The sequence below is a fragment of the Monodelphis domestica genome, chromosome 5 (assembly GCF_027887165.1).
Source record: "Monodelphis domestica isolate mMonDom1 chromosome 5, mMonDom1.pri, whole genome shotgun sequence".
NCBI lineage: Eukaryota > Metazoa > Chordata > Mammalia > Didelphimorphia > Didelphidae > Monodelphis > Monodelphis domestica.
The window spans coordinates 83,032,328-83,046,615 of NC_077231.1; the positions used below are offsets into that span (position 1 = coordinate 83,032,328).

General features: G+C 43.5%; 1 protein-coding gene and 1 non-coding gene across 3 annotated transcripts; both read left to right on the forward strand.

Moving 5' to 3' along the window:
• The first annotated feature begins 1,575 nt into the window (after positions 1-1,575).
• On the forward strand, positions 1,576-9,411 carry SLC25A3 (solute carrier family 25 member 3). 2 transcript variants are annotated; one of them, XM_001371906.4, is made up of 8 exons: positions 1,576-1,905; positions 2,122-2,282; positions 5,036-5,157; positions 6,609-6,788; positions 7,236-7,417; positions 8,114-8,286; positions 8,867-8,977; positions 9,068-9,411. In XM_001371906.4, exons 2-8 carry the CDS (start codon positions 2,126-2,128, stop codon positions 9,223-9,225), a joined length of 1,083 nt encoding a protein of 360 aa, XP_001371943.1. In that variant the 5' UTR covers positions 1,576-1,905; positions 2,122-2,125; the 3' UTR covers positions 9,226-9,411. The 2 variants fall into 2 exon arrangements, with proteins under 2 accessions (XP_001371943.1, XP_007503317.1); XM_007503255.2 differs by lacking the exon at positions 5,036-5,157 and adding an exon at positions 4,737-4,861 and having other exon boundaries at positions 1,749-1,905.
• LOC130454826 (small nucleolar RNA SNORA53) lies at positions 7,804-8,042 on the forward strand. The gene has a single exon (XR_008912622.1). It is a non-coding gene; the product is annotated as a small nucleolar RNA SNORA53 (small nucleolar RNA).
• Positions 9,412-14,288: the final 4,877 nt, after the last annotated feature.

Here is a 14,288-nt window from a genome sequence, read left to right on the forward strand (position 1 = left end):
AAATTCCTTTTTACACTACAAAATGAGTTTGCATTCAAGGCATGGAGAATGACTTACAAAAAATACAGAACAGCTAGAGCTGGATTGTCATATCCTGGGACTGGAATATAACCTGGTCTTTCTGGAAAGCAGAATCCATACTATCATAGATTTAGAGGTAGAAGGGAACTAGTCAGCTAGCTTAGAGGTTAGCTAGTCATATTTCACAGAGGAGGAAACTAAACTCCAAAGAGGGTAAAGAAAATTGCTCAAAGTCACATTGGTGACTTTGTTGTCAGAGATAAGATTTGAACTTTACATCCTTAGATTCCAAATCAAGCCAACAACAAGCATCTTTGTGCCAGCTTCTGGGGTTAAAAATATCTCAATAATCATTACCATAACTGGGTGAAGTAAGAGACTATTATTATTCCCTTCTTTCTCCCTTATAATTCTTACCTTCTGTCATAGAATTGATATTAAGATTGAAGAGAAGGGCTAGGCCATTCAGTTAAGTGACTTGCTCAGGATCACAGAGCTAGGCAGTATCTCTAGTCACATTTGAACAGGATCTCTCCTCTCCCCATCTAACTCTCTATGCCCTGAGCCACCTAGCTGCCTCTATTATCTACTTTCTACAGATGAAAGAGTTGGGGACTTGGCCAGACTCACATAGCTAGAGTGCCTAAGGAAGAGAATTGAACGCAGGATCAAATTCCAGATTCCAAAAGTAGTCAGTCAGTAAGTAGAATTTATTAAGAGCCTACCCTACTAAGTGTCTGGGACTGTGCAGTTCAACATTCCAAAAAATCACTTCACTTTTTCATATATACAATGAACAAGAGTGAAACAATCCTTACTCATATTTTCTATTCCGAATACAGCTCCCTTTCCAGTGTAAATAATAATAGTATTTAGGTAATGGTTTATGGTTTAGAAAGCGCTTTACAAGTATTTCATTTTATTCTCACAGAAACCTTGGGAGGTAGGTGATATTTGCTCCATTTTGCAGATGAGCAAACTGAGGCAGACTAGAAGTTGTGACTTGCCTAAGGGTGACCCAACTATTATTGGTCAGACATTCTCTCCACAGTGCCCCGTAGCTAGCAGAGCCCTGAGCCCTGGTGGAGAATTGTAAAGAAAGGTTGGGAGGGTCAGTGGAAGTCAGATAGTGACAGGTCTTGATTGCCAGGCTGAAAAGTTTGGACTTTTTATCCTACAGGCAAATAGTAGGGAGCCCCTGAAGGTTTTGGAAGAGGAGGACATATCTGTCAGACCATGCATGCCTTAGGAAGAATGGTAGGGCAGCAGAGTGGCTGAAACATGGGACTGGGGGAGAAGTGACCCCTTGGTGGGGCTGGGCGGGTGGAAGCTGCGAAGTTGAGGAAGGACAGGGACAAGGAGGTGGAACTTTGGTCAGTTACACAACAATCGAGGTAACTGACCAGCTCGGTAAGGGCCTCTAGTGAGTCGAAAAGTGAAAGGGATATCTAAGAAAGAGTGAGGACAGAGCTCTGAAAGGGCAGGAGAACCCCTCCCCCATGGGCTAAATCGTATGACGTCACGGGACGGACGTCCGGCCCTCCACCTAGCTTTCGTGTTCTAGGACGTGAGGGAGAAGGCAAAAACTAGCCCGGGGTTCTCCACGTTACGCGAGACTTGGAGACGGTTGAGAACGCACCTGCGCACAAGCAAGTCCTCTTGCTTAGGGGGCGGTCACTTCAGAAGGCGAGGCGGAGCCACGCGGTGACGTAAAGACTGCGGAGCTGTCTTCTCCAACCGGCGGGCTCGAGGCGCGGTGACGTTCAGGGCTGCGTCAGAGTGACGCCGGACGAAGGGCACAGACTTTAGGGCGGGGAGGACATTCAGTCTCTGTGAGCTGCTGCCTGCCGGAGCGGACGTTCCGTCTTGTCTCCGCCATCTTAGGTGAGCGGGAAATGCCGGAGGAGAGACCTGGGCTGCTGGCCCTGGGCCCAGGAGTCGGTCCGGGGGCGGTGGGGAGGATTGGCCTTGGCCAGCCGTGGGTGACCATTGAAGGTGCGCGGGCCGCGGCCGCAACGGGGGACATTGATGGCCGCGCCGGGTGACATTGGCGCCCGCGGCCCTCCGCTGATTACGGCCTTGCCGCCTTCTTTTCCTCAGGAGGATGTTCTCGTCCGTGGCGCACTTGGCGCGCGCCAACCCTTTCCAAGCACCCCACCTGCAGCTCCTGCTGCAGCCTGAAGCCGATGCCAGCCCCGCAGGGCCCCCGGGCGCACCTAGCCGGCTCCGCCCGCGCAGCCTGGCTGCCGCCGCCGTGGAAGGTGAGATGCTCTGCCTGGCCCGGTGACCTTGGGCAGGTCGTCGAGGCCCGCTCGCTCGTGACTCTCGTTTTACAGATTAGCAAATTGAGCGTTAGGGATGTGGATGGGAGAGGGGCCCAACCCCACTGAATGACAGAAAAGGGAACTGGCGGGGGAGGGTCATAGGGGTCACAGCCGTAGAGTGGGGAGAAGCCTTAGGCCTTTGGTCTGGCCTCCTTATTCTTGAGGCCGGGAATAAGCTTTCTTAAGTGTTGGGCATGCACACAAATCCTATCCTCAAGAATCTCTCCTTCTAAGGGGTAAAGACTACGTGGAAAGACCCAGGCTTTCGGGGTTGGGAGTGGGGTGGGACCTCTAGAGGAGGTAAGAGACTTCCCCAAGGTCACCCAGTTACCCTTTGGGATTCTCTGACATGAATCTCTGCTTTTAGATTTATTTTCTTTTCCCTTTTTTCAAACCTTTATTTTCTTAGTATTAATTCTAATAATAATGGTAAAGGTTAGGCCAATGGGGTTGAGTGACTTGCTCACTCAGCCAGGAAGTGCCTGATGTCAGAATTGAACCCTGGCCTCATCTCCTATTCTGCCTTTAGGTTTATTTCTTAAGTTTTTGTACTTCCTCCCATCCACAAACTGCACTAAATAAAAACCTTTTACACCTGATAGTCTTGAAAATGTGTTTGAAGTCCCAGATAGAAAACTCAGCAGTAAGGAAGACTTGAGTTCAGATCCAACTTCAGATAACTGGCTTTGTGACCTTGGGCAAGTCACCTCATCTCTGCCTCAGTTTTCTCTTGTAATATGGGGATAATAACACCAACCTCCCAGAGTTGTCAGGAGAACAGGAGATAACATTGAGTGGCAAACAGGTACATTTTGTAAGTTATCATTAGATTACACATAACTGGGGGCTGAGTAATAGCCAGGAATGATTCTTCTCCTCCCTCCCCCCCCACCTTAATTTCCTAGTAATCTCTTCACTCTACTAGAATTGTTAATCTTAAATGTAATAAATGAAGGAAGCTTTATACCAGGCATTGTTTAATAGTCATAGTGGCTCTTGAGCTGTCCCTTGGTGCCAGGAAGACCCAGTGGTAGAGAAAACACCAGCCTGCCTTTGTCTAGGAAGGTTCTCCACCTGGTAGTTCCTATATCAAGGATATCATAGTTAAGTCCTAGTCCCTATTTAAGATTCTTTAGTAGTTTTTAGTCAAGGCATTTATTTAAGCATCTTCTGGTACATGCTAAACTGGATGTACAATTAAGACAACCATAGACATTCCCTGCCATCTATGAGCTTCTTAATAGGGGAGACAACAAGCAAACATGTACAAACAAGGTAAGGTACAGACAGGATAAATTGGGGATAGTCTCAGAAAACTAGAGATTGGGGGCTAGAGAGGGTTTCTTGCAGAACATAGTTCTTAAGACAGAAGATTTATGAAAATCATCTGCTCTCAAAGAGCATTTGTTGAAACAAATCTATAGGGGGTCAGGCAGCTGGGTAGCTCAGTGGATTGAGATCCAGGCCTGGAGATTAGAGGGTCTGGGTTCAAATATGACCTCAAGACAACTTTCTGTGTGATTCTGGGCAAGTCACTTAATCTCCATTGCCTAACCTTTACCACAATTGTGCCTTGGAACCAACACACAGTATTGATTCTAAGATGGGGGGTATTCATTAAAAAAATGAATAAATAAAGGAAGGCCTGACCTGAGGAGGAAACCAGATTTTAGGCTTAATATAGAATCATTTAATTTGAGGGTAGTTGTCTTGTAGAAAAAAGAAAGTTGATCTTTGCCCTTTGTTGAAATGGATGCTGGACTTTTGATCTTTTAAAATTCCTGTAGAGTTTCTGTGATAATAAACCAGCAGGGAGAAATTAGCCTTTGGGGTGAATCCTTAACTATTGGACTCCTACTTTATATCTGTTCCTTTTTTCTTTTTTTTCCCCCAAATGGATCTATCTAGATTTTTTTGCCCATATCTTTCTAGATTTCTTTTGTTGTTGAAAGCTAATATAAAGCCTTTGTGTATTTACTTCAAGAATAGGTGAATTAATGGTCTTATAAACAAATTATTAGAATTTGGGGCATTGGTAAACTAACTGTAGGATCTTTTGTGCAAGTTGCCTCTTTGGAAATTGATGTACCTATTAAAGCTCCCTTAGGTTTTTTTTTAATATATATTTTAAGAGTAGTAAAGCTGGCTTTGTCAGTATTTAAAATTGATATCTGGTATTTGTATTACAAAGTCTTTATTGCTAACTTTAGATGTCATGCCTAATCTTTGTCATCGAATTGCAAGTCGAGGAAGAGGCTTTTCAGTTTTTCTTAGTGTAGCAATATCAGTCACATGGGGGGGTTATGAGTCAGCATAGAAATATTTTCTATCATTTGAAATGTTGTGGTGTCTGGAGAAAAAAATTAATTTTTTTTCTTTAAATGAAAACAGAGCAATATAGCTGCGAATATGGATCTGGCAGATTCTTTGTCCTTTGTGGCCTCGGAGGAATTATTAGCTGTGGCACAACTCACACAGCAGTGGTTCCCCTAGATCTGGTTAAGTGCAGAATGCAGGTTGGTTTGGCATGTTGGACTCCAGTCCACCCTTGCTCTGCATGTCTGAGAGTGGCGAGTGTGGGCCTCTACTAACAAGCTGTGTGCAAATCCTAATTGACCAGAAGGTAAGTTACTCTCTAGTAACATGAGTTTTTCTATTAAAAAGCATGGTGTGTCTTGTTTCTGCTACAGAATACAGTTGTGAATATGGCTCCATGAAGTTTTATGCACTCTGTGGCGTTGGTGGGGTCTTAAGTTGTGGCCTGACACACACTGCTGTTGTACCCCTCGACTTAGTGAAATGCAGAATGCAGGTTTGTACCGAGTTGGCACTCCAAAAGGCTTTGAGATTATGGCAAGATTCTCAATACCATAAAATGCTTAAAATAAGCAAGGAAGAAAATGGAAACCAAGACAAATTCTGCTATTAATTTGAATAGTTATGATGCAAGTTGAGATCATTCAAGACTACTGTTATTGTTTTTTTTTTCACAATTGATAATAAAATAAGTTTTACAGGGGCAAATAGTGCCTCAGGTTGAGAGCCAGGCCTAGAGACAAGAGGTCCTGGGTTCAAATGTGGCCTTAGACACTTTAGGCAACAATGTGTAAATCATTTAATAACCCTATTGCTGAGCCCTTACCCTACTCTTCTGCCTCAGAATCAGTACACTGTATGGATTCTTAAGCTGGAAGGTTAAAGTTTAAAAAATACATGTTTTTAACTGACTTATACAAGTCAGGTGTTAATTTTCTTATGTAATTAATGTTTGAAACTCAAGGACAATCTGGCCCTATTGTAGGAACAATCTGGGGATGTGCCTTTTCTTTCTTGCCTCATCCATTTGCTACCATTTTCAACACAGCTGAAATCTCTTTAATTTGGTTATCCCTAACTCTTAGTTACTTATTTCTATATTAGCCTTCTAGTTTTAGCTGTATATGAAGTGTTACTTGGGAAGCCCAAGTTTTACTATGTGAGATTTGCTTGTTTTTATGTTTTTGGTAAAAGAACTGGATTTTAATATATTTTTCTAACGATTTTTTGAGCCTAATTTTAAAAAATTAAAATGTTAAAATTTATTCCAAACAGGATTATGAGTTCACTTACCTATAAGGGGGAGAGAAAGAAAGGTGAAGTATTAGGAATAAGAGGAAGATGAAGTATCACTGAACTGACCCTAATAGAGATAAGAGCTTTTTGCATTAGGTAAATAGTAGGGGTTCTAAAGGAATGTGAACAATCCTCTTTGATGGCAATTGTCTATTGATGTGTGTTTTATGGTGTATCTAATAGTTGAAGCACATTCTTAGTTTGAGATGAATCTTTTTATTCATTAATTTGGAGTTCACAGAATTTTCGGCCCCTGGCATGTGTTAAAGAAACCTAGCATACTTTTACTGGCATGTATTTGAGAGTACTTAGGGGGTAGCTTAGTTTATTCATATTTTGGTCTGTATTATCAAAAAGGGATTTTATTTGATAATTCTATGTTGTGTAAGTTATAGGTTATATAATAAATCGTTGTGCTTTTGAGTCTGTTAAAAACAGTGCTGACTAATATTAGGCTATGTGTCATGACCTACTCAATGCTTGAATTCAAGCATTATCCTTTATAGTAAATTGCTATTACAGTACCAGTGTAACATGTCTATATATTTCAATGAAATACTAGTAAAAGTAAACTTTTAGAAGCATTGGGTAGTTCAAGTTGGAGGTTTTTGGAGATGTTACATCTAACTTTATTTTGTGTTAATTTTTAAGGTGGACCCACAAAAATACAAGGGTATCTTTAATGGATTCTCCATCACACTTAGAGAAGATGGTGTTCGTGGTCTGGCCAGAGGATGGGCTCCAACATTCATCGGCTACTCTATGCAGGGACTCTGCAAGTTTGGTTTTTATGAAGCCTTCAAAGTCTTGTATAGCAACATTCTTGGTGAGGTAAATTATATTTCCAACATACATCCATAAAACTAAAGGTTTGAAACAATCGACACTTTTACAAAATCAGAAACTGAAGTTTAAAAATGTAGTTTGCCCAAGATCATAAACCTAGTTGGTGACTCAATACAAGGTTATCTTTACTATACTGGTTGCATCTGCCTCCTACAATAAACTTGGGCCCTTTGGCCTGGATAACTAGAACAAACATATGCCATGAATAAGATGTCAGAATGTAGCCCAAATTGTCTTCAACATTGAGAAGTATGGTAAAGTAAAATTAAAAATGGAATTGCATCTTTTAGTGTCTTATGTCAGAGTTGTGATGAGTGTAGCTCTTCTTGTATTTGTTTTTGAAGTGATAATTTAGAGGGAATATGAAGACAAATGAGGCAGGAATTAAAGGATAGCTTTGTTTCAATTTATTCTCTCATTTTGATGTTTCAGGAAAACAGTTATCTCTGGCGTACATCCCTATATTTAGCTGCTTCGGCCAGTGCTGAATTCTTTGCTGATATTGCCTTGGCTCCTATGGAAGCTGCCAAGGTCAGAATTCAGACCCAGCCAGGCTATGCCAACACCCTAAGGGAGGCTGCTCCAAAAATGTTTAAAGAAGAGGGCCTGTTTGCGTAAGTGATTGGTCTAAACTCTTTATACTTGTAATTTTGTTTGCCTATTTTTTTAGTCCTTTTGATCATTTTGTAAATTTTGGTGATTGAAAGACTTAGCCCTATCTGAGTCTTAGTGTGAATAATCAGCTCAAATTAGAGGCTAAGAAGCAGGAATGGTTCAGGATTTAAGTTCCATGGTTTCTGTGCCTCACAGGCTTTCTTGCAACCTAAAAACTTGAGTTACTAAGGGATTTTGTTGGCATTAACTTAATGCATAGTGCCTGGTACATAGTAGGCAATTAATACTTGTTGACTGCTTTGTATGTTGGCTTTCTGATTTTATTTTTTTTGGTGCCAGAAGCTGATGCTTTGTTTTAGGGGTTTGTGCATTAGACCTAGTTGGCAACATGCTTCCTTAGATCCACCTTTGTGGATGCCAACTCTTGTTCTGAGTTCTACTTGCTAACGTTTGTTTCTTGTAGTTCCAGTCAAGAGGCATCCAGCAACTTTACCGGTTGTACTGTCAAAGGTGCTTGAGTCATTGGCATGTGAGATGAATATACCTGCATATTAGTCATGCGTTCTGATAGAAATGGCAGTGTGTCGTTTCTTACTATCAGGACTTGATTGGTATGCGGACAGACTTTTAAAAACAAAACAACTTTGGTATTTAAAATGTAGTTTTCTGTTACATTAACCACTTGGGTCTTGTAGATTCTACAAGGGAGTTGCTCCTTTATGGATGAGACAGATACCGTACACCATGATGAAGTTTGCTTGCTTTGAGCGCACTGTTGAGGCCCTGTACAAGTATGTTGTTCCGAAGCCTAGAAGTGAGTGCTCAAAGGGAGAACAGCTGGTTGTGACATTTGTGGCGGGTTACATAGGTAAGAAACAATTACAAATCTTTAATTATTGAATCCTAGTGTCATTGGCATTTTGTATAGTTTAATTCATTTGTTCTAGTGAAATTAGTTATCTTCTGTGACTTCAAGACCCCCAGGCAGCTGGTCTGAAACCTCTATTACTTTGTGATCTTGAGACAAGTTGTGTCACCTTGCTTTTAGCTTTAAGGAGGTTGGGCTAGACCTGATTCCTTTCCATTTTCTCGGATGAGCCCTAACGAACAAATATTTTTAAAAGGTTGTCTTTTGAGTGTTAAATTCTTGAAAATCATCGACACTCAGATAACTCAGGGTTGGTATCTTGTGAATTAGATTCATGGGTCTCTGCAGAGAAATAAAAAATTATATCCTTTCTAAAATACAGAATACCTGGAGGTGAACAGTAAGTTTTACATCTTCATAATTGGTCAGTTTTTTACTGCAATATTAGCCAGCTGAACCCCTGCCCTAGGTATAGTTTTTTTGTTTGTTTTTTTCTATGAGATGATTTAGAATATTTTTCCATGGTTACAAGACTCGTGTTCTTTCCTGGATATAGTTATTAACTGTCCTCATCTTTCAGCTGGAGTCTTCTGTGCCATCGTATCTCACCCTGCTGACTCAGTGGTGTCTGTGCTGAACAAGGAAAAGGGCAGCTCAGCTTCACAAGTCCTCCAAAGGCTTGGATTCAGAGGTAGAATTTTGTTTCTTAAACAAAATTTTCCCACAGGGGATTGCCTTTTTTCTCCTCCCTTGTCATTGTGCTTTGTATTATTTTCATTAGGTGTATGGAAGGGGCTCTTTGCCCGTATCATCATGATTGGTACTCTGACTGCACTACAGTGGTTTATCTATGACTCCGTGAAAGTCTATTTTAGACTTCCCCGTCCTCCTCCTCCTGAGATGCCAGAGTCTCTGAAGAAGAAGCTTGGGTTGAAATAACAGACAAATCAAGACTTTAACTATGGACTGAATCTGCTTGCTGACCAGTGTTGAGCAAATATAAAAGAAACTTTTATATATTTGACTGTGTAGATTGTCTCTTCCTGATGTAATTATTGGTTGTACCCTTGCCTAATGCAGGGGTTTCAAAATTTAACTGTTGCAATAAAACAACTATTCGTGTTTCTTCTTGCCTTTTTGTTAATTTGATTTCACTTTGTTTAAAGAGATGACAGATTTAATTTGAATTTTTCCTGAATTTCAACATTGACAAAACGAGAAATAAGATTGCTTTATGAAACTTTTCTACACGGATTATTACATTTCTTCACGTTTTGGCGTCAACGCTATATTTCCATCTTGGTAAATATTTTTTAATGCTATGATGACCTCATTTTTTTGCATCTTCACCCCCAAATAGGACCCTTATAAGAAGTACAATGAACGTGGCTTGTTCTCCTTGAGTCCCCTATCTCTGTTAGGCTATGGGTAGCATACTTCATTATTAGGTATCATGCAGAGTTCTTAAATGTTACATGAAATGCTCTGCTTTATCTTACTAGGTTTTCTCAGTCCTAATCCCCTTGTCATTTCTTGTGTAATGTTTCATTTATAGTCTTTATCTTGCCATGGATATTCAGGCATGTCCCAGTTGATGGGATTTGAGAACAATGATGTATCTTGTGTATGTGGTTCCTTTCTCTTTCTATTACGCCTTTTAGGGATAATAAAATGAAGTGGTATTGTTGGGTCAAAGGGTACAATTGAGTGAGTAGACTTGCTTTCCAGAGTGGCTGGACCTGTTAGCTTATGACTACATCATCTGCATTGATGTGCCTGCTTGTCCTTTCCCTGACCCTCCACTATTGTTATTTCCTTGGTTATCCTTGCCAAACTAATGGAGTTCATGATGTAAACCTCAGTTATTTTACTTTTCATTTTTCTTGGGTCAATATTACTAGAGAAATGACAGGATTTAATTTGGTAATTTTGCAAGTTCAGACCCTTTTTGGCTCTGAGAAACATTGATTCTTGGTTCAGATCTGTGACTTCAATGTGAGGGAAATCCTGGTAAGGATGCAGATCAGCAGCCATTCTACAATTTCTTATTTTCTGTCTCAGGAACAATACAGAAAGGCAAGGCTTAGGCAATTGGGTTTACATGAGTTACCCAGGGTAACAGCTAATGGGGGCCAGTGGAGTCCATGGTCCTCCCAACGCCACACCTGGTTATCTATCTACTTTGCTACCCAGCTGCCCCTTTGCATCTTAGAATTTCTAGAGCACTTATTCAGTGCTCTATGGACAGTCAGCCAGTATGCATCAATTAAAATTCATAACTTTTCTCAATGAAGCTGGGCCAGCCCTCTTAACCACAGCCTGCTGCTTACTGTGTGATTCTTGGTGTCATAAGGTCCAATATTTGCTCCAAGGCAGAAGAGTGGTCAGGGCTAGGCAATGGGGGTCAAGTGACTTGCCCAGGGTCTCACAGCTGGGAAGTGTCTGAGGCCAGATTTGAACCTAGGACCTCTGGTCTCTAGGCCTGGCTCTCAAACCAGTGAGCTACCCAGCTGTCCCCCATAAGATCCAATTTTGAATAAACCCTCAAAGGAAAATTATTCTGAGAACATCTTTGTATCTTTCTGCCTGCCTTTCCTATCCAAGCAAACCAAATCAAATGAACAATACTGGTCCTGACATTTGGCTTTACAGTCTTCTGTACTTTACAGTGCTTCTTGTAGTCTGGTAAATAGGGCCACTTTTGTGGAATTTAATGCTTACCTAAAGGCAAGGAGTAGAGTGAATTACAGAAATAATTGATAAGCGTGAGCATGTCTGAAAAATTCACATTCTTGGCTAGATTAATAAAAGTTGTCTTTATGGGTAATTAGGATTATAGAGTGGAGTTGATCTGTAGAGGCAGAAGTAATGAGAGAAAACCTGGATGTCTTGCCCAGAGAACATGACTCCTTGGCCCCCCTATTTTTACCAGTGACTTTGGGCAAGTCTTTTCCATCTATAAATGTAGTTTTTTGTGCTTAGATGCTTTCTAAGATGTCTTCCAGGCTCTTCTCTTAATTTAGAACAAGATAGGGTTGAAGCAACCACATTTGTTCCTTTATTAGTAAGATTTCATTAGATAGCTCAGTTGAATTACTTATTAGAACATCCTTAGATTATAAGCTGTAACAGTCTAGAAATGCAAAATGAATTTTCCCCATTAAATTGATTAGGATTCCAGCTGATTTTGAAGGTGAGACTACTCTTGGTATAGCACTTAAATTAATGGTAGTCTGAGCTAAATTTTTTTGCCCCATAAAAATGCTTCTGAGGTTTGTAGGTTATGAAGTTATAACTTGTTAGCATTTTGATATTGGTGCAAAAAGATGATCAGAATTTAAAGAGTATTTTGAGATGCTCACAATGTTAGCCTTTTTTTTTTTTAACAACCCTTACCTTCTTAGAAGCAAATACTGAATGTTGGTTCTAAGGCAGATCAATAAAGACTAGACATTTGGGTTTAGGTGACTTATCTAGGGTCACACAGTTAAGGGTCTGAGGTTATCTCCAGGCATGGGGCTCAATCCACTGAGCCACCAAGCTGCCCCCAATGTTGGTTGCTTAGTGAATATTTAAGTAATGAGCACTGGTAGCACATGGCAAAATGGGATACGTGGGACGATGCAAGAATGATAGAAGATTCTGGCTTGGGCACCTTTTAAAATGATCTTCCTTGAACATTAGGTGGCTTCCCTGGGGCAGAGACTCCTCCAGCCTTAACAGATTTTTGTTGTGGCTCCTAAATAGGCCTTTCCAGATCTCTGGCAGGGGAGAAGCAGCAACAAGTCAGACCTCTGGGGTGCCTCGCCTGTTGCTGTAGTGAGACTCAATTTTCCTTCTTTGAAGGCGAGGACCATCACTTTTGTCTGTAGAGCAAGTGCTTTGCTCCCAGCAGCCGCTGCTTACTGTCATGTAGCTCGTGTCTTTGGACACCTGAAGTCTTTCTGGATTTGTTTTTTTTAATCCAAAACAAATCTGGGGGAATTTCAAAGTAAATAAAAGGTTTGTGAGCTGCCAAAATAAGGAGCTGATTGATAGTCCCTGCACCAACTCAAAGGAGCCCAGCCGCACTGGTAGAGGGGCTTCTTGTTTGTGTCACCTTAGAAAACTGCAGGAGCGGCGACGCCTTCCCTGGCTGGGAGGACCACCAGTCCTGCTTCCAGCACTCGGGACGTGGGGTGTCATGTTGAGAGAGGGCTGGCCCTCCCTACGACCTGCAAGACAGCTGCTAGCCAGGGAGGGCTGGGGAGGCAGTAAGGCCCCGGGGGGGGGGGGGGGAGTGCTTAAGGGGGAGATGAGCATCATTAGACTCCAGACCCCGACACAGACAGCCTGGGCACTTCTCCTTGCAGCTCCCGAACACCCAGAAATCAAAGCTGTTGCCACCAAAGACTGGCACTCCCAAATAGTCACCGCCTGAGGCGGAGACGATTTTATCAGTGACAAGGACTTGAAAGGAGATGTATTAGTGTGGGCTCTGCATTTGCACCCTAGCCCTTCCAGAGCAGGACCTGCCTTTTCTATGGATGCCCAGGGGTTGGCCCAGGACATGGCCCAGAGGAAGAGTTTAGCCAGTGATGCCTTCATTGGGACAAAAGCCTGAGAGACAAAAAGTGGGGGCCGGTTTAGTGGTGGGGCAAAAGGCCAGGAGATCACGGACACTTGGTCTCATTCGACTACAAAATGCTGAGCCTGTTTCATCAGAAAAGGTGAAGTTCTGTTAGAGAATACTTTCTCAAGTGGGGACGTGTGTGAGATTTTAGAAAGATTTCCAACCCAACATAAGTGTGCTCTCAGCTACCGTGCTCCGGACAAGCTCCAAAAGGTGCCCTGAACGAGGTGGGCACAATTGATTTTGTTTTGTGCATCGAAGGACCTGCTGCTGAGCCGGGGCCACAGAGTTCGGCAGCCGCCCAGGGAGCTCCATGACCCAGGAAGGTGAAGCGTTGCTGGCCCGCATGGCTACCCGGCCTGCACCCCAAAGTCAGTGTCTGGGGCGGGGTGTGCCCTGAGCCTTCTACGCAGAGAGCGCATCCTGGCTGTGGGCCTCGGCAGGCTCAAGAGGAAGGCGGTTTGGGAGGCCGAGGCTTTGGGTGGCCCTCAAAGGCCTGTCTCAAACCATGTGGGATTTCTGGGGAGCCCGGAGGCAGCTGAGGCTGGGGAATCTCTGGGTGGGGGGTGGGGGAGGACCTCCACTCCGGGGTAACTCAGGGCACAAGCGTACCCTGCCGCCTTGGGAGATGTCCCTGGGACGTCCAGGAGCTCCGAGGGAGCCTTCCATTGTGCTCTCTAGGCGTGGGCCAGCATCTCTGGTGATTTCTGGTCGCATCCGACTCCCATTCTGTCCGCACCAGGCCCGGCTGAGAGCCCTGCTGGCCAGCGCACTGGTGAATCAGAACACCGCTCCCCCCACCCTGCGTTGGCCCAAAGCGCTGAGGAGACATGCCTAGCGGTGCAAAGTGGGGGTCTAAGCCTGCCCGACTAGGCGTCAGCCCCACATTGGGAGCAAGGGACACTCATCAGCAGAGCATTCGAGGGCCCGCCTCCCTTTCTCCTCAGACACTCCCGCTTTCCTGTACTGTCTCCCCGCTCCCCCTGCCCCCCCTTCCCATCTCCTCAAGCTTCTTGTAAAGGGGCCCATTTCCTGGGCCTCCACTTCGGCACCCCCAGCCCTCGCAATCTAGCCCTCATGTTCTACCGGCATTATCTCCCGTGCGGGGCTGAGATCTGGCCCACAGAATTTCCCCTCTACCAGTGATGGTGAGCCTATGGGCCGGGTGTCAGAGTGCTTTGACATTTTTCCGCATCATCCACCCCTCTGCCCAGCAGCCCAGTGGGAGTGCTTCCTCCGGCCCTGTGTGTGGGTGTGTGCAGCGCAGCCTGCACTGGGTCTAAGGGGTGAGGTGGGGGCATTACTGCCCTCTACAGCCGGCTGCAATCCTAGCAGAGCTGGCAGGGTTCTCCTCTTCCCTTTCTACTGGTAGTAATTTTCTGTCAGATCA

What these genes read in the sequence shown, in the direction of transcription:
- SLC25A3 (XM_007503255.2), top strand. Translation starts at nt 2,126, where the DNA reads ATGTTCTCGTCCGTGGCGCACTTGGCGCGCGCCAACCCTTTCCAAGCA. An exon ending in AAAGAAGAGGGCCTGTTTGC is followed by an intron (nt 7,418 to 8,113) that starts GTAAGTGATTGG and finishes TGGGTCTTGTAG; the next exon opens with ATTCTACAAGGGAGTTGCTC. An exon ending in CCAAAGGCTTGGATTCAGAG is followed by an intron (nt 8,978 to 9,067) that starts GTAGAATTTTGT and finishes TATTTTCATTAG; the next exon opens with GTGTATGGAAGGGGCTCTTT.